Source organism: Microcaecilia unicolor, chromosome 6 (genome assembly GCF_901765095.1).
Source record: "Microcaecilia unicolor chromosome 6, aMicUni1.1, whole genome shotgun sequence".
In the NCBI taxonomy this organism is placed as follows: domain Eukaryota; kingdom Metazoa; phylum Chordata; class Amphibia; order Gymnophiona; family Siphonopidae; genus Microcaecilia; species Microcaecilia unicolor.
In genome coordinates this window covers 243,901,988-243,925,853 of record NC_044036.1, presented here as the reverse complement: position 1 = coordinate 243,925,853, position 23,866 = coordinate 243,901,988, and the positions used below count along the sequence as shown (strand labels likewise).

The following is a 23,866-nucleotide window of genomic DNA, read 5'->3' as shown; positions in this document are numbered from 1 at the left end:
GACGCTTCACATCCGCCTGTTCCACTCCACTCATTATTTTATATACCTCTATCATGTCTCTCCTCAGCCATCTCTTCTCCAAGCTGAAAAGCCCTAGCCTCCTTTGTCTTTCTTCATAGGGAAGTTGTCCCATCCCCGCTATCATTTTAGTCGCCCTTCGCTGCACTTTTTCCAATTCTACTATATCTTTCTTGAGATGCGGTGACCAGAATTGACGACCAGAATTGAAAACAATACTCAAGGTGCGGTCGCACCATGGAGCGATACAACGGCATTATAACATCCTCACACCTGTTTTCCATACCTTTCCTAATAATACCCAACATTCTATTCGCTTTCCTAGCTGCAGCAGCACACTGAGCAGAAGGTTTCAGTGTACTATCGACGATGACACCCAGATCCCTTTCTTGGTCCATAACTCCTAACGTGGAACCTTGCATGACGTAGCTATAATTCGGGTTCTTTTTTCCCACATGCATCACCTTGCACTTGCTCACATTAAATATCATCTGCCATTTAGCCGCCCAGTCTCCCAGTCTCGTAAGGTCCTTCTGTAATTTTTCACAATCCTGTCGCGAGTTAACGACTTTGAATAACTTTGTGTCATCAGCAAATTTTATTTCCTCGCTAGTTACTCCTGCATGTACTTGTGCCTGTCCATAATTATAAACATCTTTAAAACGTGAGATTGAGAACTGTGTTCATAGTGCCGTCTTGGATGGTATATTAACAAAACAAGAACAGCGATATTTGTGTCATCCTTCTCCTAAGGTCCCCTACATTTTCTTTGTGCCCAACGTTCATAAATCTCTCGTGGATCCGCCAGGTCGCCCCATAGTGTTCACTCGAGACTCGGTCCTAAAGCCGCTGTCTAAATATATGGACATGTTGCTAAATCCATTAGTTAAAAAAGCAGAGTCCTATATACATGACTCTATGCATTTTTTAAAGATAGTGGAGGAGATGGAACCTCAGAAGGGTGATGATTTCTATATGGTGGGTCTTGATGTAGCCGCACTCTATACTAATATTCCACAGGATAAGGCCATAGAATTGGCCTGTAATCATTTTGCTGAGATACACGTACCTGATCAAAAAACTGAAGTGTTAAAAAAACTGTTGACGCTAGTAATTTGTCACAATTATTTTGAATTTTGTGACCGATTCTATGAACAAATTCAAGGTGTGGCGATGGGGGTGACTATAGCGCCCTCATTGGCATGCCTTTATATGACCCAGTTTGAAAAGCAATACGTGTATACTTCTTCTTTATATAAATATGTAGTCATGTGGAAAAGATACATTGACGATGTTATCTTGCTTTGGCGTGGCCCGTTGAGCAAACTGAAGACCTTCATGGAGGCTCTTAACATGACTGATTCTCATATTAAGTTTACTTCGAGGATAAATCAAGTGGAGATCGATTTTTTTAGATATAAAAATCGTTAGATCTATAGATGGTGGGTTCGCTCCAACCATCTTTCGTAAGCCTACTGACAGGAACACCCTACTTCATTATCAAAGTTTTCACCATGGCGCTTTGAAGAGGGGTGTTCCTGTCAGTCAATTTTTGCGACTTCGCCGTTTATGTTCCTCCACGGCTGATTTTAAAAAACAAACGGCAGCCATGATAGACAGATTTATAGCCCGTGGATATCCCATGAGGGTCCTCAGGAATGCTTTTAAAAGGGCCCTGTATGCCTATCGCCCGTGCTTATTTTTACCCAGGCACAAAGCCCCTCAAAACACTATGGCCTGTGTCATTCCGTTTTCTCACAAAGCTGCAGGCATCTGCTCGATCATACATAAATACTGGCACGTTTTAGCAGTGCACCCTGAGTTCAGCGAGCATCCAAAGGTGGCTTACAAACGTCAATCTAATATAGGAGAATTATTAAAAAGACCTAGAAAAGATACGGGCAGTGGTAGGCACTCCCCCTGTGGAGGTGCGTATACTGCCAGTATTCCCGTGACACCAATATGATTACCATCCCCCGCACTAATAGACAGTTTTTGTTGAGACATAATACATCTTGTACCAGCGAACATGTAATATACTGTATTGCATACCCGTGTGATCTGTATTACATTGGGCACACCAAGAGGAAGAACAGGCTGGCTGAACATATCAGCAATATACGTCATAATAAATTGGAAGCCCCTCTGGTGGCCCATTGGAGGGCATGCAATCACTCGATTGATTAGCTCCGCTGTGTTATAGTGACGCAGGTTCCTCCCCTCAGCAGAGGGGGAGACATTAGTGCTCGGTTGCTCATAATTGAGCTTCACTTGGGGGACGGTGGCCCCGTATGGCCTTAATCAAGAGGTGGAATGGGTATAATAACGTATGCCTTTAAATAGTGTTGGGCGTGGTCAGTATTGTCTGGCATTTAAATTGAGAAGCTCACGTCCATGACGTAAAGTTCAGTGGTGCGGCTTTCAACCCTCGCTCATACGAGTTCCCACCTGGCAAGAAGCCACTCAGAAGAATGATAGTAAGTGATATGTACTTTGAGTAATTTTGAAGTGATATTGTTTGTTAAGGTTTGGTTTAGATGGTGATAAGAATACTATTATAATGTTGTAGGTGAAAAGATGATTCCTCTTGAGGAAGAGTACTGAAATGCGGTCCAGCATCGGGGAATTGTGGTGAATATGAAAAGCACATCTGCCTTGAAGGTGGTTTTAGTCACCCTTCACCCGTGAGCTGCAACTGGTTGTAAAAGCTGAAAACTGGCAATGTACTATTCGAGTTCAGCAGATGTATTCATTTTGAGCGTTAATGAATGCAGTGGCTGATTTAGACTGCTGTGAGTCACTCTGCCTGTGGAGCACAAGCAAGGGTATGCTTTGTGCCATATGAACTCAGGATCAGCATTATTGAATGCGCTCACAGAAAGAACAGTACATAAGAAGATAAGTGCCAGTTCATTTTTGATGGACATTTGTTGATGGATATTTGTGCACTATAGTAGCCATATTGCATGAATTACATTTATGATGTTTAATGACATTTACTTTGCACTGGTTATTATCGCTGGTGAAGTGTGAATGGTGAATGAATGGTGGTGTATTTATATGTTTTTTATAGATGTGTCATTTGATTTGTAAAGACACATAGATGCAATAAAAGTTGTATTTGTAATATAATTCTGGAGTCTTAATATGTATACTAACGATATGACTCTGGTGGTTTAGCATTTCTCCTAGTCAGTAGGCTTTGCTATAAAGAAACAACCCAAAAACTGACCATGTGTATGCCTGCCTTCCAACTAAACACTGTTGCATTTAGGTGCCTTTCTATAGAATAGTGCATAGTTGAAATTTTGGCATTTATGCACATATGTGCACATATACTAGCATTCTAATTATTTGCATGTGTAATTGGCTTGCAAATGTTAGTGCCTTATTTATAGAATTGCTCCTTTATTGCTCAAGTCATGCTACAGTGGGAGGTTTCCTAATGGGGGAGCTGGATTCCTGTTCTCTGAGGCTCCTTTCCTCATCCATTCTTCTGTTTTCTATACACAACCTAGCACTCTAGAGGTGTCCTGCCACCTCTAGGAACTGCTTGTTCTTTAAGAGGTTTGGCATCTATTTTATTATTCATTTTGAATGATCTCTGACCCTGAAAAGGAGAGGATTAGCTGTGAGATCTGAAGCTGGTCACAGTTCTCTACCCAGTCAGTATTAATTTCATCCTGCATGTCATCCAAATGTTCTCTTAAACCAGTAGCCAGGGGGTTGACTGACTATACGGGCAATAGGGCAGTGCCTGAGAGCCCAGGGCAGTGTGGAAACCAGTACTTCTTCCCCTCGTGCCCAGGGCTTTTTTTGTGCTGGTACCTTTTTTACATGCTCCCCATCTATGATATCTGAATGGGGAAAGTCACAGGTGCCGTGCATCTCCCCTGGTTTACCTTTCAACTTGTTTCTTTTGCATAGCAGTAGCAGCAGCATTTCAGAGAAAGTTGCCTGTGCCAACCCTCCCCCCCCCCCCCTCCCGATGTCTCCTCTCTGTCACACTCTTGCGGAAACCTACATGGGAAACCTACATCGCAGGGCTGGGGTGTGGCAGAGAATGGCACAGGCAACTTTCTCTGAAATGCTGCTGCTGTGCGAAAAAAAAAAAAAAAAACAAGTTGAAAGGTAAACCAAGGGGAGCTGCCGGATTGCTGAGGATGGGGGGGGGGGGGGGGGGAAATGCGGGGAAGGTTTGAGATAGATTGAAAGGAGGAGGAGGGAGGTTTAAAAGGAGTGATTTATAAGTCACCTTATAAGATATCTGAGCTGCGCACTGGCAGCTTAAAGGCAGGGGAAGAAGGAGGTAGCAGGACCTGGGGAGGGGGGGCCCAATGATTCTTATTGCCTGGGGGCCCAGATCACTCTCAGTCCTCCTCTGTCAGCAGCTGTTTCCTAGAATGCAGTCCCTGGTGTTTGTCTAGCAGAATGTTCCTGGTAGATAAGATAAGGGTGGAAATAAGGGGAGCAAAGCAAGGGAGGGAATTGGTGGCACTAAAATTAAGTGCAATGGAAATAAAAACTCAATTATGTAGAAATATGTGATCACAATTGAACTCAGAGCTAAAACACCAACTTTTTTGGATGCTGTCACAGCTTCTATGGGGTTTATTACTTTAAAAAAAAAAAGCAAGATTTCATTTCAGGGGCTATGTTAGACTAGCGATGATGTGGCAGTGGGAAATTGGCATGCAGAAATAACACAGTATCATTGTTTGGGCTGATAAATTTTTCTTCACTCAACGTGTAATTAAACTCTGGAATTCGTTGCCAGAGAATATGGTAAAGGCGGTTAGCTTAGCGGAGTTTAAAAAAGGTTTAGACTGCTTCCTAAAGAAAAAGCCGTGAAAACAACATATGACCACTTAAACTTCAGGAAATCACTAAAAACTAGCCTATTCAAAAAGGCATACCCTAATGACCCAACTTAAATGCTTGAACCCTGCTACACAACGCAACTAAAGCTAGTAATCGACATAATGCAACTCTTCCTCTCTATGATTCCCAAATGTGTCTGTAACACATGAACCAACACATGAACCTTATTCTACCACAATACCACTTGTTATTTGTTCTTTACCGGCTGGCGAACGCCTTATGGTACTGTGTAAGCCACATTGAGCCTGCTAATAGGTGAGAAAATGTGGGATACAAATGTAACAAATAAATAAATAAATGGACTTGGGGAAAATCCACTATTTCTGGGATTAGCAGTATAGAATGTTTTGTACTTTTTGGGGATATTGCCAGGTATTTGTGACCTGGGATTGGCCACTGTTGGAAACAGGATGCTGGGCTTGATAGACCTTTGATCTTTCCCAGTATGGCAATACTTATGTACTTAAATGTCCCCATGGTGATTATCTGCAAATTTTATAAAACTCCATTGGGATAAACAAACACAGAGAATGAATACAGAGAATGTGAGTGATGCTCACAAGAGTTCGCAGTAGTGGTGCAATTTAGAGACTACTCATGGGTCTGCCAGCTAATTTTCAAAGGGAGTTTTCTGCCACATGGCGCTTATACGGCAGTAATCAGCAGTTTATGCATGCTAGCTGTTTACCGCCTGGTTAGCACGTAAGACCTTACCGCTAAGTCAATGGGTGGCAGTAAGTTCTCGGGCCGAAAATGGATACGTGCTGGTTTTAATTTTGCTGTACGTCCATTTTCACCCACAAAAAAAAATTGCATTTTTTCCAGGCTGAAAAATTGCCCTGCACGTGTCCAAAACACATGTCTACACTAGAGCAGGCCACTTTTAGGTGCACCATAATAAAAGGGCCCCTATGTGATTAATGCACAAATCATCAATCGTGATAAAAAACATTAATCGCGATTAGGGAATGTAATCATACTGCAGCATCTCCTGTCTCCTCCAAATGTCTCTTCTGCTCTCTTCAAGTCCCAACCTATCCTCAGCATGATCCAGCATCTTTCCCTCCAACCAGGATTCAACATCACCCCCTGCACCTCAGCTTACCTTAAAAATAGTTCCTAGCATTGGTAGTCTGCTCCAAAGCTTTTTCTCTGTCCTGTTCTGCCTCCTGTATCACTTCCTGTTTTCGCTTGGGTGGGATGGGTCCAGGGCCGGCCCTAGGGTTTCTAGCGCCCTCCTGCAGTCTATTAGTCGGCATCCCTACCCATCCAGAGGCGTGATCACTATGGCTCCGCCCCCACAGTAGACACACCCCTACCAGCCATTGCATCACTGAAAATATTACACCAGTATAGAAGAAAAATAACTTAGCACACAGACCAGGAATTAGGAGAACAGACAGTCTTGCCAACTCTGAAAAACAATGTGTTATCAAAATTTCAGAATCTAACAAACAGATCCCTATTCAGACACTTGGCCTTGCAGTCACACATGTAGAACAGAAATAGCCCCTCTTCAAATTCTTCAAAAATTAACCTGAAATCCTAAGAAGTTATACTCTGCATGCAGCACAATAGCCTTCCCATCGAGCACAGCTTAGGATCTAGCTAGGACAGACTTAATCAGCATAAACTAATATATTCTACAATCTGAGTTGGACAGACTAACAGGAATTACTGAAGTGGGAATGAGAGATAGGTGATGGTTAGGAATTGAAAGCAGGCATCTAGCCCTCCTGTCCTGTGAGTTGCTGTGTTGGGGGTGGGGGTGAGGGTGGAAAAGGGTGGGTCAGGTGCAGCACTAAACAGCAGTCTCTGACAAAACAAGGGTCCAGGCTCTGCTGTGCTGTCTCTGTCTGAGCCCTCTCTGGGCAGAGGACAGAGGTTAGTTGAGCTCCCACAAGTTATTTCAGAGCCAGATTCAGTTGGAGCAGTGACCTCCTCTGACAAACACAAGGAGGATATTTCTCTGCTTGGGAGGGGTTCCAGCTGCCACAAAAAGAACTTTGCGGTTACTCACTTCCAGGTTTGTGTTGCTACCCATGAGGGTAGAGGGGAGGGAAAGTGAGGTGCTGAACAATAGGAGGGAAGGAGAGAGAAAGATAATGGACCTGGGGGAAGAGGAAAGGAAGGGAAAAGAGAAAAGGAGATATGTTGGATCTGGGGGATGGGAGGGAGGGAGAGTATAAGTCCTTTAGGGAAGGGGTGGGATTTGATATACTGCCTTTCTGCGGTTACAATCAAAGCAGTTTACATATTATATACAGGTACTTATATTGTACCTGGGGCAATGGAGATTTAAGTGATTTGCCCAGAGTCACAAGGAGCTGCAATGGGAAATTAAAAAATAGATAGATAAATAAACATTAACCTCAAGATTATTCGCAATGAAAAGTTTTAATTGTGCAATTAATCGTGATTTGAAATTTTAGTCGAAATGCAGTCCTAGTAAAAAGTTTTACCAAAAAAATGTAACTCTTTATAAGTAAAAGTACTGCCAGTTGTACAAGTACTTTGTTACTACCTGTCTCTACTTATAATGATGAGTACTTCTTTACCATTCCTTCAGATATGATGGAACGTGCCATTATCAATACATTCGTAGGCCGTGATGTGGTAGAACCTGGGAATTATGTGCAGATGCTTCCTTACCCATGTTACACCAGAGATGAGTAAGTAGGCATGAAGCACAAATATACCATAATGTTATATATGTTGCAAGAGTTATAAGAGAGACACCTCCATTTCTCAGCATCTTAAATTAGATAAGGGGTGAGTCACATTTTGTTCTGGGTATATGCTTTGAGTTAAAGGAAGGGGAGTTTGTCATAAATGCCACAAGGTATTAGAAGAGTTGAATGCCATCCTGGTGTACTGTTCGGCATGGAAATTATGCCTCCATTCTGGCATGTATACCATTAGGCATGGGAAGAGATACCTTCATTTAGGGTGTACACTAAATTTGGAGGAGGGCGTTCTTCCTGGATATACATCATGATGTCTGAGAAAAGTGCTTTTTTATATATCGTTAAGTAGCGAGGAGGCACTCTGTTATTGGATATAGGTAGATGTGATAGGGAGAGATACCTTAATTTGTAATGTATATTATAAAGCGTGGGTATGTCTTTGTTCTACTTGTGCTGGTTATAACATATGAAGAGATTATATGTATATATAATCATAAAATAAAACAAAACCTGAATAACATTTGAACCTCCAAATACATAAAAGTGATATTAATTATGGTGTTCAGTTTCCAATACTGGTCTCAGCTAGAAAAGCTCAAAGAGGTTAAATAGCTGATAACACTTCACTCAATCATTGCACCATCTATTAATCATATCTATTTTTTATATGCAAAGATTTTATATATAAATGCCACTTATCTGATTGAGGAGCTCCTAGTTACTTCAGCTGCTTTGTGGATATCACTGAAGAGACCACCACAAACCAAATGTGCGCTCAAATAATAAATGAATCCTCAGTGAAGTGACAGAAAAAAAGTGTTCAGAATCATAATGTTAAAAACCAAGAGGCTGCAGCCAAAAAAGATTTTTCAAAATGATTCGTTGCTTGAAGAATCTTCTAGATAGAATGGTTCCTAGTAATGCTGAATTCAGATCTCACCTATCACTTATTCTACTCAAATATTCCAAACTTCATTGCTTGAAGAGTCTTCAAGATCCAAATTTATTCAAATGGCAATCCAACATGCTATATCCAATGTCACTTGCTGCAGACTCTCACTATCTCATTCTTACATCAAATGATAACTGGAAATAAATCCCAATATTGTAACCGAAAATACAAATTCTCCAAAGATTTCTGCCAATCTCTACACGGTCCAGTGTTTCACCATTTGCGTCTTCAGGAGATCAGACGTATAACATCTCACTGATACATTTAAACTATTTACGGAGCAGACTGATGGAAAACTCTGAATTGGGATAGCGAATTCTGCAGCAGGCAACATTGGATATAGCACGGAGTGCCATTTGAATAAATTTGGATCTTGAAGTGTCTTCAAGCAATGAAGTTTGGAATATCTGAGTAGTATAAGTGATAGGTGAGATTTGAATTCAGCATGACTAGGAACCATTCTATCTAGAGGATTCTTCAAGCAACGGATCATTTTGAAAAATCTTTTTTGGCTGCAGCCTCTTGGTTTTTAACATTATGATTCTGAACACTTTTTTTCTGTCACTGCACTGAGGATTCATTTATTATTTGAATGCACATTTGGTTTGTGGTGGTCTCTTCAGTGATATCCACAACGCAGCTGAAGTAACTAGGAGCTCCTCAATCAGATAAGTGGTATTTATATATAAACTCATTGCATATATGTAAAATAGATATGATTAATAGATGGTGCAATGATTGAGTGAAGTGTTATCAGCTATTTAAGCTCTTTGAGCTGTTCCAGCTGAGACCACTATTGGAAACTGAACACGATATTTAATATGACTTATATATATTCAGAGGTTTAAATGTTATTTAGGTTTTATTTTATTTTATGATTATATATACACATAATTTCTTCATATGTTATAATCAGCATTGCTAATTAGAAGATATAATTATATTAATATTGCTCATTTGACATAATAATTTCATTCTAGTTGTATCATAAACCATAGGAAGTGGTGCCTTTATACCATTAGGCTTAGAACCAGTTCCTCCATTTTAGTTATATAGAACCATGAGATACCCTGAGAGATTCCCGATGTCAGATTAGTTGCTGCAGATAGAATTCTGTTTTATTGTGTCCATGACATCATCTCTCTCTGATTTTTTAGCTTCCTGTTTGTCATTGAGCACATGATGCCCCTCTGCATGGTAATCTCCTGGGTCTACTCGGTGGCCATGATGATCCAACATATAGTTGCAGAAAAGGAGCATCGACTGAAAGAGGTACAGAGTGTTTTCTTGATTCACTTGTACTCTGCATGGTTGTCCTCGAAGGTCAAAATTCACTTCTCAAGACGAGATGGTGGTAGAAATTGTGAATCATCCCTTCCTCCTCCCATCTTGTAATCCCAGGAACTCTAACTACTACTACTACTACTTATCATTTCTGTAGCGCAACTAGGCATACACAATGCTATACACATTATATATAGGTATTTTCTCTGTCCCTAGTGGGCTCACAATCTTAGGTGGTTTTTGTAGCTGGGGCAATGGAGGATCAAGTGGCTAGCCCAGGGTCACAAGGAGCTGCTTGCTATATAGGTTGTAGAGGAACCAGGCTCAATATAAGTAGGAATAGAGATGTCAGCCCCCCCCCCCCCCCCCACAAGCTTTGAAATGTACCTCCAAGCTCATTAGATAAACTTAACAGCAGAGGGAGCAGGTAGAGGAATTTAATCTAATCTAATATTGACATTTCTATTCCACTTTACCTATATGTATCAAGGCAGATCATAAATGCCTCTCTTATAACAATAATACTTATAACTAAAATTTTCCATCTTAAATCTAAGTGCCTGTCAAATATTTTTATGAAAGGTAACTTTTAGCAATTCTTCTAAAAGTGTGGTAACAAGTAATATTCTGGCTATTACATGGTAATTCATTCAATTAAGCTGGATCCCTAACAATTAGAGATCTTTGTCTAGTACTTGATTTTTGGCAAGTTGATACTGAAAGAATGCATAATCTAATTTCGTATGCAGAACGTAATATCCTAGAAGGAGAATAAAGATAGATTGTATCTTGAAGGTATTCTGGGGCTAATCCATATAAAATTATAAAATTTTAAAAACAAACATCAAAAAATTTAAATGTATTGTACCCTTTACTGGCAGCCAGTGTAGCCCAATTAACAATGGGGTAGCACAATCAGTAGAAGTCCTTCCCAGGTTCAGCTTTACAGCTACATTCTGAATAATTTGAATTTGGCATAATTGTCTCTCAGGTAGATCCAAGAGAACAATGTTGCTTTAGTCAATTTGACTCAGAACCATTGTATTGTTTTTTGCTGGTGTTAATAAAGTTAAATCTTTAAAAAATTACCCTCAAGGAAGACAATTTAGAAGGAGTCCAAGATGGCTGCCTAGATGTGAGCACGCGAGTGAGGTCTCTCTGTGTTTCCTAAACTTACTATTCCAAAATGCTGTGGGAAGCCTTCCGCCCAACCCTCTCGGCGGATGGTATTTCCTTCACTTCATCAGTCAGATATCACCACGTATACCAGCACACTTTCGGGTGAACCGGCTACTCTTGCTTTGGAGAGGTGTGCAAGCTTTGGGAGTGAGGTTTCGTTTAGCCTGTTAAGTTCCACATCCCAGGATAGAAGTAAAGACATGTGCTTCTGGGTCAGCAACGGGGTCTCCGTTAGTGTCGGCAGCAAGTGGGTCGAAGGCTGAAGCTTCTCCTGATTCAGTGTCATCTTGGGCAACAACTTTGGATGAGATGTTGGTGGGAGAGGGTCTGGCAACAGAGTTGGAGTTGATCTTGTGGAAATCACCCTTGAGGCCATTTGGCATTCCCTGGACGCCCTTTATTCTTTGACTTCTAAAATCCTGCCCACTGTATCCCAATCTGAATTCAGGCTCAGTACTGAAAGGGTAGGTGGAGGTCTCGGAGACATAAGTTGAAAAGGTGAAATCCACACAAACTTTGTTATTACAGGATAAAATGGTATTATATCGAAAGGTAGAGAATTTTGAAAATTATAATAAAAGTTTGAACTTGAGATTGTTGAATTTTCCACAAAAAGCTGTTTGAATTTCAAGAATTTGCTCTACCCCCCTTGAATAGGATTTACTTTGTTCCTAGTTTGTCTAAAAAGTGCACTAGCTCTTTGGAAAAACTTGAACAATCGGATTTTTGTTCAGAGAGTTTAAATTTAACATTTTGGAGACATCTGCGGAGGAAGTGATTTCTAGGGCTACTCTTTTGATTTCATTTGTATTTCTGCAGGACAAGGAAGCGTTGTTACAACTTTTCTTAAGGACTGTAATTATTTGGGTCGGAAAATATCTATTTTTCCAGATGTTTCTCATTAGACTCAGATATACAGGAAGAATTTTTTGTCTTATCGTTCTAAAGTATTGGCACTTGGTGCAACTTTTCAGCTGTATTATCAATATAAATGTATGATTTTAATGTGAAATATTGTCACGTTTGTGACCGTTTCCTTGTCTGTGCTCACCTCGCCCTCTGGTGGCCAGACCTGGTGGCTGCAATAGACTGTCTGTTTACTGTCACCCGTTCAGTCCAGATCTTCCGGGCTGCCAGAATTGCTTTCCTTGTTTGTACCTGAACAGCACCCATAGTTGCCTTGTGATTGCTGTAGCTGAGCTTTAGCAGCTGATGGGCTTTATTAATCACCTAGAAACTTCTGTGTTTGCCTTTGCATCGTCTAAAGTCCCTGGTATGTGGGTGTTCTCTGTGCACTTCTGCCTAGTCCAGTTTTATTCTGAGTTCTTGCCTGGTTCTTGTTTGTTTGTGTGTAGTTAGCTTTGGTTTTATTGTTTAGTTCCTAGTCTTATTTCTGGTCTGCATTTCCTTGTCTTGTGTCTGTGTTCTTTATTAGTGGCTGCTAGGCAGCTTTTAGTCCTGACTCCCTCCTGTCTGTGTTTCTGTCTTAGTGGCTGCCTGGCAGCTTGTAGTCTTGACTCTGTTGTGTGTTTCCTGCTGGTATCCAGTTCCTGCCCAGTCCGGTAAGTCCTGCCGGCCACCTGCACCCAGGGGCTCAACTCCTGAGGAAGGGTGGTCAAGTACAGGTGAAGCCTTGCTCCAGTCCTGTGTTCCAGTCCAGGTGTTCTTGTCCAGTGTGTTCCTGCTTTGCTTATCCCTGTCTGCAGTCCCTGCTTTGTGTGTGTGTTAGCCCAGTGCTGGTTGAGATGGTTTTGCCTGCCACTGCCGCTCCTTGGCAGCGGCCCAAGGGCTCACAAACCTAGTTGCTGCTTTGAGACCTGACAAATATGTATTTTTGAACCATCCTAATTACAGTTCTTTCTTGAGGGAAAAGAGGCAGTGACCTCTTGACCCCATGAGTGAGTTACATCTTTACAGCAAGTCTATTAATTACAGTGCTTGGGTCACTTCTTTTCTTTTGTTATTTCGTATGTGATATCTATCTTCTCCTCGATATTCCTTTCTTGGTCTCCTTCAATGTGGACTTTAATTATAGAATATTTAAAGGATATGTTAGATGGTTTTCCTTAGTAAGGATGTAACATATAGTAACATAGTAAGTGAAGGCAGGTAAAGACCTGAACAGTCCATCCAGTCTGCCCAACAATCACATTTATTATCAATCTAAGATTAAATCAACAATGAACGTGATATTATATACTTAATCATGGTCTTTCTTTGGTGTTTCTGGGACATAGACCATAGAAGTCCACCTGGAGTGGAGGAGTAGCCTAGTGGTTAGTGCAGCAGACTTTGATCCTGGGGAACTGGGTTTGATTCCCACTGCAGCTCCTTGTGACTGTGGGCAAGTCACTTAACCCTCCATTGCCCCAGGTACAAAATAAGTACCTGTATATATGTAAACCGCTTTGAATGTAGTTGCAAAATACCACAGAAAGGCAGTATATCAAGTCCCATTTCCCCTTCCCTTATGTTCCAACTACTGGAGTTGCCATCAAATCTCATTCCAGCCTATTCGAATCCGTCTTGTCATTTGTGAGACACAGACCATAAAAGTCAGCCTGGCACTGTCCTCACATTACAAATAATTGGAGTTTCTGTCAAAGCTCTCTCCAGCCCATCCTAAACCAGATCGCTATATGTGGGACTCAGACTGTACAAAACAGCCCAGTACCGGCCTTTAGTTGATGCAGCCAGAGTTGCTATCTAAGTACTACTTGACATGCAAACATATAAAAAAACAAAGGGTTGCATATAATTCATTTTCTAAATTAGAGATCCTTTATGTTCATCCCATGCCTTTTTGAATTCCACAAATCAGTTTTTTTTTCTCCACCACCTCCCTCAGTAGGGCATTTTAGGCATCAACCACCCTCTCTCTGAAAAATAATTTTCTGACATTACTGCTAAGTCTACCACCCTGCAGCCTCAATTCATGTCCTCTAATTTTACCATTTTCCCTTCTCTTGAAAATATTTGTTTCTATATTAATACATTTCAAGTATTTAAATGTCTGTATGATACCTCCCTTGTCCCTCCTCTCCTCTAGGGTATACATATTCAGGTCTTCCAGAATCTTCTCATATATCTTTTGGTCTCCAAAAGTGAACACAGTACCCTAGGTAGGGCCTCACCAATGACTTGTACAGGGGCATCAACTCCTCCTTTCTGCTGTTTACACCTCTCTTTGTGCAGCCTAGCATCCTTCTGGCTATGCCCACTGCCTTGTCACACTGTTTTGTCACCTTCAGATCCCCAGATTCTGTATTTATTCTTTGCAAAGTTTTTCTTTTTTTAATTATATTGGAAATGAATTAAAAAAAACAAACAAACCAAAAAGACAATTTACAAAGAAATGTAGCCGAGTAATGAAGGAGTTTCCCCAATAGATTAAAGAGTTTAGAAAGAGCAGAGATTTCACTTTGTGAACCTTATGTTGTTCTGCTAAATCCTGGTTCATTATTCGAGCCACCAGATGGTGTCTTCCTCACTTAAAGCACCTGCCATCTCATGACTGGGAGTGCAGGTCCATCTTTGCTGTCGTGGAAACTGCCTGGTTTTTAACATGATTTCTCTCCTGAGCTTTGTAGTCCTCTATCATGTCTGCCACACCAAAACCTCTGCCTCAAGAGCAGGGGCGTATCTGAAAGTCGGCGGTAGCAGGGGCCGGAGCCAGAGTGAGGGGGCACATTATAGCCCCCCCCCCCCGTCGCCGCCACCATTTCTGACCCCCCCCCCCCCCCCCGGCCACCATTGCCGACCCCCCTTCCACCGTCACCTACCTTTGCTGGCGAGGGACCCCAACCCCTGCCAGCCGAGGTCCGCTTCCTCCTGCCGCTTTTAAGTTCTTCTTCGTCCTAGGCTCCGTCACTCCGTGCTGTTCAAAGAAGCTGGCGCTGCTACCTCAATCCACTTTCGGAGTCTGACGTCACTGCACGTTGTACATGCAGGACGTCAGACTCACAGAAACAGAGTCTGACGTCCTGCACGTACAACGTGCAGCGACGTCAGACTCCAAAAGTGGATTGAGGTAGCAGCGCCAGCTTCTTTGAACAGCACGGAGTGACAGAGCCTATGACGAAGAAGAACTTAAAAGCGGCAGGAGGAAGCGGACCTCGGCTGGCGGGGGTTGGGGTCCCCCGCCAGCAAAGGTACCCATGGCAACGGCAGGGGAGGGTTGGCGGCGGTAGGGGGGGTCCAGGGTGAAATCTGCGGGGGCCCAGGCCCCTGTGGCCCCACGCAGATATGCCCCTGCTCAAGAGCATAACTGCAAACCTGCTCTGTTTAATGCAATGCTTGGTAACAATACTGATGTCAGAGTCTGTGGCGATGGAGGATTTTTCTTCCAGTGGTTTCTAAGCACATCACCAGTGCTGGGTGTTGGGGTGGGAAGGGAATAGATTTTAAAATACAGAAAAAACCTGAGTATTTCATGTAAAAGACATCCCTCTGTCTCCACTGAATACAGCTTTCTAATGTTGTCTGTGTTGGATTGACAAGTTGCTGTATCATGCAGTCTCGCCAATCTCTATATTTCAAGCGGTCAATTAAGCTTGTTAGTAAGGGGATAATTTTCAAACTTCCTACAGTGGGCTGTATTTTATAACAGGATGCCTATGTATGAAATCCTTTGTATGAAGTGCCTATTTTATGAATGCAACATAGATGCTTATGTGCCTTTTATAAAATAGGCTTCCACAACCAGCCACTGTAGCACTGCAAACGCACAAGTTTACACCTGCTCCAAAGCAGGTGTAAATGTATGCATATACTCAAAGATTTTATAAAATATGGCGGTATGTCTGACGTCCACCCTTTCTGTGCCCAGGCTACACTCCACTATGGGTTTTCTCAGTGTGGGTATATTTTCATAGGAATAAAATGAACATGGATTTGATAACACCACCTATATGTATTATTTCCCTATCCCAACCTAAACACTGTCCTGGGAAATCTAGTTTCTCGTGCGGCTCAGTGTTTGCCTGATGTGAAACACTGCACTGACATTCAGCATATTGATGGAGGACAGTTTTCCGAAGGCTGATTTTTGCAAAGGTAAAATGCATTTTTCTTGCATAAATGGCTTTGAAAATTGTCCTCTAAATACATTTCTTGGATCTGTGAGGTGTGAAAGCACCTGGTGCATTTTATTTGGCAAAAAAGGGAACCTAGAAGAAAAGTTAATAACCTAAATATATATGTGTAGATATACATGTGAGTGTACATGTATTTGTCTGCCATTGTGTGTGTATGATTTTATATATACACATATCTTCAGAGATGAGTGAGTAGATGAGAAGCGCAAATGTACAATAATCTGGGATACGTTCTTTGATGTATGACAGATACCTCCATTTCTCATCATCTTAAGTAAGATAAAGGGAAATTCACCTCTTTGCTTGAGTATTCTCCATGAGTTAAAGGAAATAGAGTTTGTCATGTATGTCATAAGGTATGGGAAGAAATAATTCCATCTTGTTATATGTACTGACAGATATAGAAATGGTGCCCCCTGTCTGGCTTAAACACTGTTAGGTATGGGACAAGGCATCTTCTTTCTGGGTATATTGTATAATAAACTGATAGAAGGTCCTTCTCTCTAGATATGTACCATGATGTTGAGGAAGAGAGCTTCATAAATGTACTGTTAAATGTAAAGGAGGCATCTACATTCTGGGATATACGGAGGGAGAGAGATAACTTTAGTAGTGTAAATTATGGGACATGGGGGAGGATGTCCGTGTTCTGGTTACATATCATAAAATATGAGCCTGATACTATTGTTAGGTATAGAGTGGGAGTGTCTATTTTTGGTGTGTAGTCATGAGACATGATGAGAGATTCCTCACATCAGATTGGACACAGTAGAAAGAATATTGTGTGTGTGTGTCCAGTTCTAAGGTGCTGTGACACATTTTACATGCACCAAGTTGCAGCAGTTCATTTTGCTTGAAAATATCCTTTGTGAGAGACATTCTAATTTCCAATTTCAATGAGACTGTGTGAAGCAAATTTTCCAGTACATAAAACTAATTTACCAGGCAAAACCAATACTTGAAATGGGCCCATTTTTTGGTTAGATATCTTTTAAAGGTGAGCACAAAGAGCATACTTTAATTCTGTAATTCTCAGTGAGACTTACAGGATGTTTTTTTCTCTAAACTGTACTTGGCAGGTTTCTCAAGCAGGGCCGGCTTAACCATTGCACCATGTGAGGCTCTGGCCCAGGGCACTGGCAAATAAGAGTGCAAAAATACCCAGCCTCTGACCTCACCTGGTCTGTAGGTTAAGCCTTTTCTCTCCCTTCCCGTGGGTCCAGCAGTGGTCCCTCACCTGTGGTCCTATAAAGTCTACATCGGTTGCTGGCAGCAGCAGCAGCATGAAAGGCTGCCTTTGACCATCTCCGGTGTCTTTCCTCTGCCATGTCCTTCCTCCTATGATGCAATTTCCTGTGAGCGGGATGCGGCAGAAGGAAGACCCAGGGGCTGACTGAAAGCAGCTTGTCATGCTGCTGCTGTTGCTGCCGGCAACTGATGTAGACTTTACAGGACCACAGAGGAGAGAGAAAGATAAGGGAGCACTGCCACTCTCACAGAAATGGGGACAGATGAGAGGGAAAGAGACTGGACCCGGGGTGGGGGAAAGAAGAGTTGCCGAACTCACGGGGATGGTGCTGGAAGTGATGCGATGGGGGGGGGGGGGGGGTGCCACCAAAGCAAGTTGACTCAGGGTGCCACTTTCTCTTCAGCAACCTCAGTTCTCAAGGATGCCCAAGTGATTGAACTCTAATGCTTAGACCCACCTGGCACTGGTAAACATTACTGTTCCTTTTATGTTTAAGTCCCAAAACTATTCAGCATCCAAGCTATTAAACAAGTGTACACTGCATTGATCTGCTGTCTTTCAACCCTTCCTTGATGTTTGCTAATCACTGAAAATGTTGCCCTTAGTTGCATCCATGGGGAGCCTTCAAAGTTGCATGCAGTCTCCTGTCTTTCTGAGTGCTTGTGATTTTGCTGCCTTGTTCATCAGTTCCACGGCAGATTTCTTTGGGTATGCTTTCAAAAGTAATTGTATATTAATTAGCACATAATAACAACAGAATCCCAGGGAGAATGCTGGTTATTAGATGATTTGCAAATGTGTCTGACATTGATGGTATTCCAGCATCATAGACTGTGTCAAGGCAGATGTGCATCTGCCAGATTTTAGATAGTAGGTAGAGGGGAATTCACACGTTCAGGTCAAGATGTGAAGAATTCCCATACTGTTTTACAAGAGGTTCTGCCAAACATAGGGTCCCTTGTAAAATAGGTGCAGAATACATACAGATGGCGCAGAAATTTAGAAAGCCACATGTGGGGAAAATGTTGGATTATTTGTAGTAAATAATTAGCAGATTTTAGTACACACAGCTTCAGCTTTAGAAATGTTAATTTCTTTCTTCATCTCTCTCTCATTTACCCCTGAATAATTCACTGCTGAGTCACTTTAAAGTTGAAGTAACAAAACATCTGTTTACTCACAGTTTGTAGTTAGATTATAATCAGACAGGCTTATATATACATATTACTATACATTTGTATTATCAGCTCCTTCCATGTGCTTAGATGGTAATGGATGCTCACACCACCATAGATCCTCTCAGGTTAGGAGAGATCATGAGCTCCATGTGCTCCATGTGCTGCATCTAACCCCCACAGGAAGTTGCATAGCTGTGTGACCTCTCTAAGTAATTCACATCAGAGGTCACAGAGTAATCACAGAGAAATAATAGGTGACAGGCAATGCATGTAAAATACAATTACATTCCAACAAACCCCTTCTCATGCATAACTGTCATGCAATTATTTATTCATACAAAGTCCAAGCTTTATACGCAGATTCACAAAATGTTCTCTGGGTAACGGTTTGGTCATGATGTCAGCTGTCATCTCACTGGTGTGACAATAGTGTAGACTGATGACCCCTTCTTTCGCCAACTCTCGCACGTTGTGGTATTTCGTTGCGATGTGCTTGGTGCGTGACTGAACCTTGTCATTCTGTGACTGTCGGATGCAGCTCTGATTATCTTCCATTATCTGGATTGGTCTCTTTTCAGCTATTCCGAAATCCAGCAAAAGTTTTTCAATCCACATCAGTTCTCTGCACGCTTCCGATACAGCCACATATTCAGCTTCTGTAGAAGACAAACTCACAATACTTTGTTTATGACTGGCCCATGAAATTTGTACATTTCCATACATAAACACATATCCACTTGTGGATTTATAATCAGAATGATCCCCTGCCCAATCTGAATCACAGTAACATATTAGTTTTGGATTACTATTGGCTGAAATCTTTAATTTACAATCAATGGTACCCTTTAAATACCTTACCATCCTTTTAACTGCAGTCCAATCTGATTTGGTAGGTGAGCTGACCCTTCTGCTCAAAATTCCTACTGCATTTGCTATATCAGCCCTGTATGTGGTAGCTAGATATAAAAGCTTACCTATGGCTGATCTATATTGGATGTTATCTGGTAAAGGTTCTCTTACTGTTTCATCCTTCAGAAAATCAGTGATCATGGGAGTGCTTACAACTTGGGCATCTTGCATACCTAAACTTTCAATAAGCTCATTTATTTTCTGCTTCTGGCTTAGAAGATAAGAACCATCATTTTGTTTCTCAATTTCTATACCAAGATAGTATGACACATTACCAAGTTCTTTTATCTCAACATTGAGGTTTAAACACTTTACAATGTCCTTGTACTCTTGCTCACTTTCGCTTGCAATGAGCAGATCATCAACAAAAGCTAAAATGTATGCATATTGTCCATTTGTGCACCTAGTGTACAAGCATTTATCTGCTTCACCTTGCTTAAATCCTAAATTTGTCAATATTTCATGCAATTTTTCATTCCAACATTTTGCACTTTGCTTTAATCCATAAAGACCTTTGTTTAATTTACACACTAGCTGTCTTTGTTTTGTATTTATGAAACCTGTTGGTTGTTCCATGTACAAGTCTTCAGTTATATCTCCGTGAAGAAACGCTGTTTTCACATCAATGTGGTTGACTTGCATGCCTTTTGAGACTGCAATGCTCAGAAGTGTTCTGATTGTCGTGTGTTTCACTACAGGTGCAAACACTTCATCAAAATCTTCTCCATATTTTTGAAGATATCCCTTTGCCACTAATCTGGCTTTATACCTTTCCACTTTTCCTTGTGCATTCCTTTTTAACTTGAATACCCATTTGCATCCTATAGCTTTCTTGCCAGGAGGTAATTTTGTAAGAATCCAAGTATTATTTTTATCCAATGCATCAATTTCTTCTTGTGCAGCTTTATGCCATTCAGCAGCTTCTTCTGCTGGCATTTTCTCAATCTCATCCCATGTTAAGGGCTCTTGAGCTTCTGCTGACTTTGTTAGGTAAGACAGTCTTGGGGGTGGAACACCTTTGTTTTCCCTGGATGAGCGTCTGACAACAGGTTGGTCTGACCTTTCTGCATCCTCTAAATCTGAGAGTACTTCTCCAATTGATTCCCCTTCTCCAACTGTACTGTCTTCTTCAATGATCCTTTCTGTGTCTGCTTCCTCTGCCTGTTCCTCGTTAGATACAGATGAGTTGCTTTCAGACATCTGCCTTGGTATGGCATTTATATACACTGGCATGTCTATTATGGTTCTAGTTTCATATTCTGGATGATAAGGCTCATCTGGGATAATCCAGCCTTTATCAACCCTTTTGTTTTCATCAAAACATGTAACATGTCTTATGCCAACAACGCCAGTTTTCAGATTCAAAATTCTATATCCTTTGTGTCCTGGAGCATAGCCAACTAAAATGCCCCTTTCTGTTGTGGAATCCAGCTTATGCCTTCTTTGCTTTGGTACATGAGCATATGCTGTACTTCCAAATGTTCTTATGTGTGAAAGGTTTGGCTTCCTACCATGCCATGTCTCATGTGGTGTGCGCTCAGCGCCTTTAGTTGGCATTCTATTTTGTAGGTACACTGCTGTGAGAATGGCTTCCCCCCATAGTCTTTTAGGGAGATTGCTATCTGACAGCATACATCTGGTCATTTCCACAAGTGACCTAAATTTTCTCTCTGCAACAGAATTTTGCTCTGGTGTATAAGCTACTGTTGTGATATGCTGAATGCCTTCTTGTTCTAGAAATGTGCGCATGCTTTGTGAAGTGAACTCACCACCATTGTCGGTCTGAAGAACCTTTGGTTTTCTTTCAAATTTATTGCTCACCATGGCTACGTATTTCTTCAGCATGTCTGTGACTTGACTTTTCTCTTTCAGCAAATAGGCCACACAATATCTAGAGAAATCATCCAAGAATATTAGCACAAATCTGTTATTTCCCAATGATGGGATATTAAACGGTCCACATAAGTCACTGTGTATTAAGTCCAGTACTTTATTACTCCTATTTCCTGTGTATGCAGGAAATGAGGGTCTCACACCCTTTTGAGTAACACAGTCTATGCATTTCTCCATTTTACCAGCATCTGCACTTATCTGAATGCCGGTGGCTAGTTGCTTACTGTAAAGATCCTGGATCACCTTAAAATCACGATGTCCCAGGCGGCGATGCCAGATTTCCAGACTACATTTACCATCATTCTTCCTTACTTGCGCCATATGTGAGGCTTCACCTGAAATGTTCAGCTTATAAACATCATTATGCATAAAAGCTTCAGCATACACTTCATCATTTTTAGAGATTGTGCACTTACTTTTTTCAAAATGAATCGCAAATCCCTTCTTATCTAATGTAGATACACTAAGCATATTGCAAACTGCTTGGGGAATATACAAGACATCACTTACAGGAATTTCTTTAACTTCATTAGACACTTTGCATTTTAAGAATCCAATACCTTTTGCTTGGATCTTAGCAGTCCCTGCGTTTGCAGTTTTAAGAATTCCTTCTTCTGGACACATTTCCTGAAAGAAATCTTTACAATTGGTTAAATGGCATGTGCTCCCTGAATCCAAAATCCAAGTACTTTCATTTGAATTATTATTTACCATAGTCAAAGATTTTTCTGCCATTAGAAAGCCCTTGTGTTTATCTTTGTCCTTCATACATTTCCTGGTTTGAAAATTCTTTAGTTCCATTGGCTTAGGTGAGCTAGAGGGAGTGTTTTGTGTTTCCTTACACCATTTAGATACATGTCCCTCCTTTCCACATGAGTAGCAAATCAGCTTGCCCTTGGGTGGAGTTTTCCCATAGCTCCGCCTTCCTCTGTTCTTTGCCAAGAAATTTGTTTCATTTCTCTCTGACTTGCTTTGAGAACACATCTCCTCAGAATCATTTATTATGCATTCCTGCCTTAGTTTTGATGTTGTCTGTTCAAAAGATTGCCCTTCAATGGCCTCATTTACAGACCTAAAAACATCAAACTTCTTTGATAGTGAGGTAAAAAGAAATGCTCTTTTCAATGCATCACACATGGGAATTCCAGAAAGTTCTAGCTTTTGAAATGAAGACATAAGATGCATAATGTGATCATTACATTTACTTTTATCCCTTAATTTGGTTTCATTCAACTCTGCCAGCCAAATTGGTTGCTGCTTTGCATATGTAGTTGCATACATAGTTCTCAGTTTATATAAAATGTCCTTTGGTGTATCTTTTCCCTCCACTAATATGGCTTGTTTCTCTGAGAGAGCTTCCAAAAGCATGCACTTCACATAATAGTTTGCATTGTCCCATTCAGCCATATTTTCAGCTGTTCTGTCTTGGTCTAAGCATATATTTAATCCTTTTGCTCGAAGGAGACATATGAATCTTAGTTCCCACTGCTGATAATTAAACTCAGTTAATTTTGGCACCTTGAGAGAATAGAAAAATGGTGAATTTCTTCCCTCAGCCATTTTCTTAGCCTTCTGTCTGCTGTGTGGGGGGAGAGAGAGACAGACTGAATCTTTCCTTTAAAACTTAAGAGAAAAAATGTGGCCTTTTTTTCTGCCTGGTAATATTTCTCTTCTTTTTCAATTCCTGGCCCTGGGCCCATAACCCTTTTGTTGGATTATTTGTAGTAAATAATTAGCAGATTTTAGTACACACAGCTTCAGCTTTAGAAATGTTAATTTCTTTCTTCATCTCTCTCTCATTTACCCCTGAATAATTCACTGCTGAGTCACTTTAAAGTTGAAGTAACAAAACATCTGTTTACTCACAGTTTGTAGTTAGATTATAATCAGACAGGCTTATATATACATATTACTATACATTTGTATTATCAGCTCCTTCCATGTGCTTAGATGGTAATGGATGCTCACACCACCATAGATCCTCTCAGGTTAGGAGAGATCATGAGCTCCATGTGCTCCATGTGCTGCATCTAACCCCCACAGGAAGTTGCATAGCTGTGTGACCTCTCTAAGTAATTCACATCAGAGATCACAGAGTAATCACAGAGAAATAATAGGTGACAGGCAATGCATGTAAAATACAATTACATTCCAACAGAAAAAACGTAGAGGTCCCACCCCCCGCTTAATATAAGTGGAGTGGCTCCCTCTATAAAGGGCCATATTGCAACCCCCCCTTGCCCTAAGGCATCTGATTTTCCCCTCCCCTTCCACCACAGCATGTATCCTCATGGCACCCCCCCCCCCCCCCCCCCCCGGAAATGAACCTCCTCTATGACATAGGTGTTTAAATACCAGACCCCTCCTCCTCCCTCACATGCTCACAACCCCCCACCACATGGCCATTTCCACTTGATACCCCCCCTAAGGTACCAACTCAAGGTGTCACCTCTAGCAGATTCCCCCAGTCCCCATCATGGCTTTACCAGGAGTGCCTGGCTTCTAGGGCCAGATGCACTAAACTTAACGAGCCAGCAATG

The 23,866-nt window shown here is 41.3% G+C and overlaps 1 protein-coding gene across 1 annotated transcript in view; it reads left to right on the top strand.

Moving 5' to 3' along the window:
- The window catches only part of ABCA2 (ATP binding cassette subfamily A member 2), a 689,232-nt gene that overhangs the window by 364,856 nt on the left and 300,510 nt on the right, over window positions 1-23,866 (top strand). The window contains exons 20-21 of the mRNA XM_030206813.1: window positions 7,469-7,571; window positions 9,696-9,810. Coding sequence (XP_030062673.1) covers window positions 7,469-7,571; window positions 9,696-9,810 — 218 coding nt within the window. The remainder of the gene's footprint in view (window positions 1-7,468; window positions 7,572-9,695; window positions 9,811-23,866) is intronic.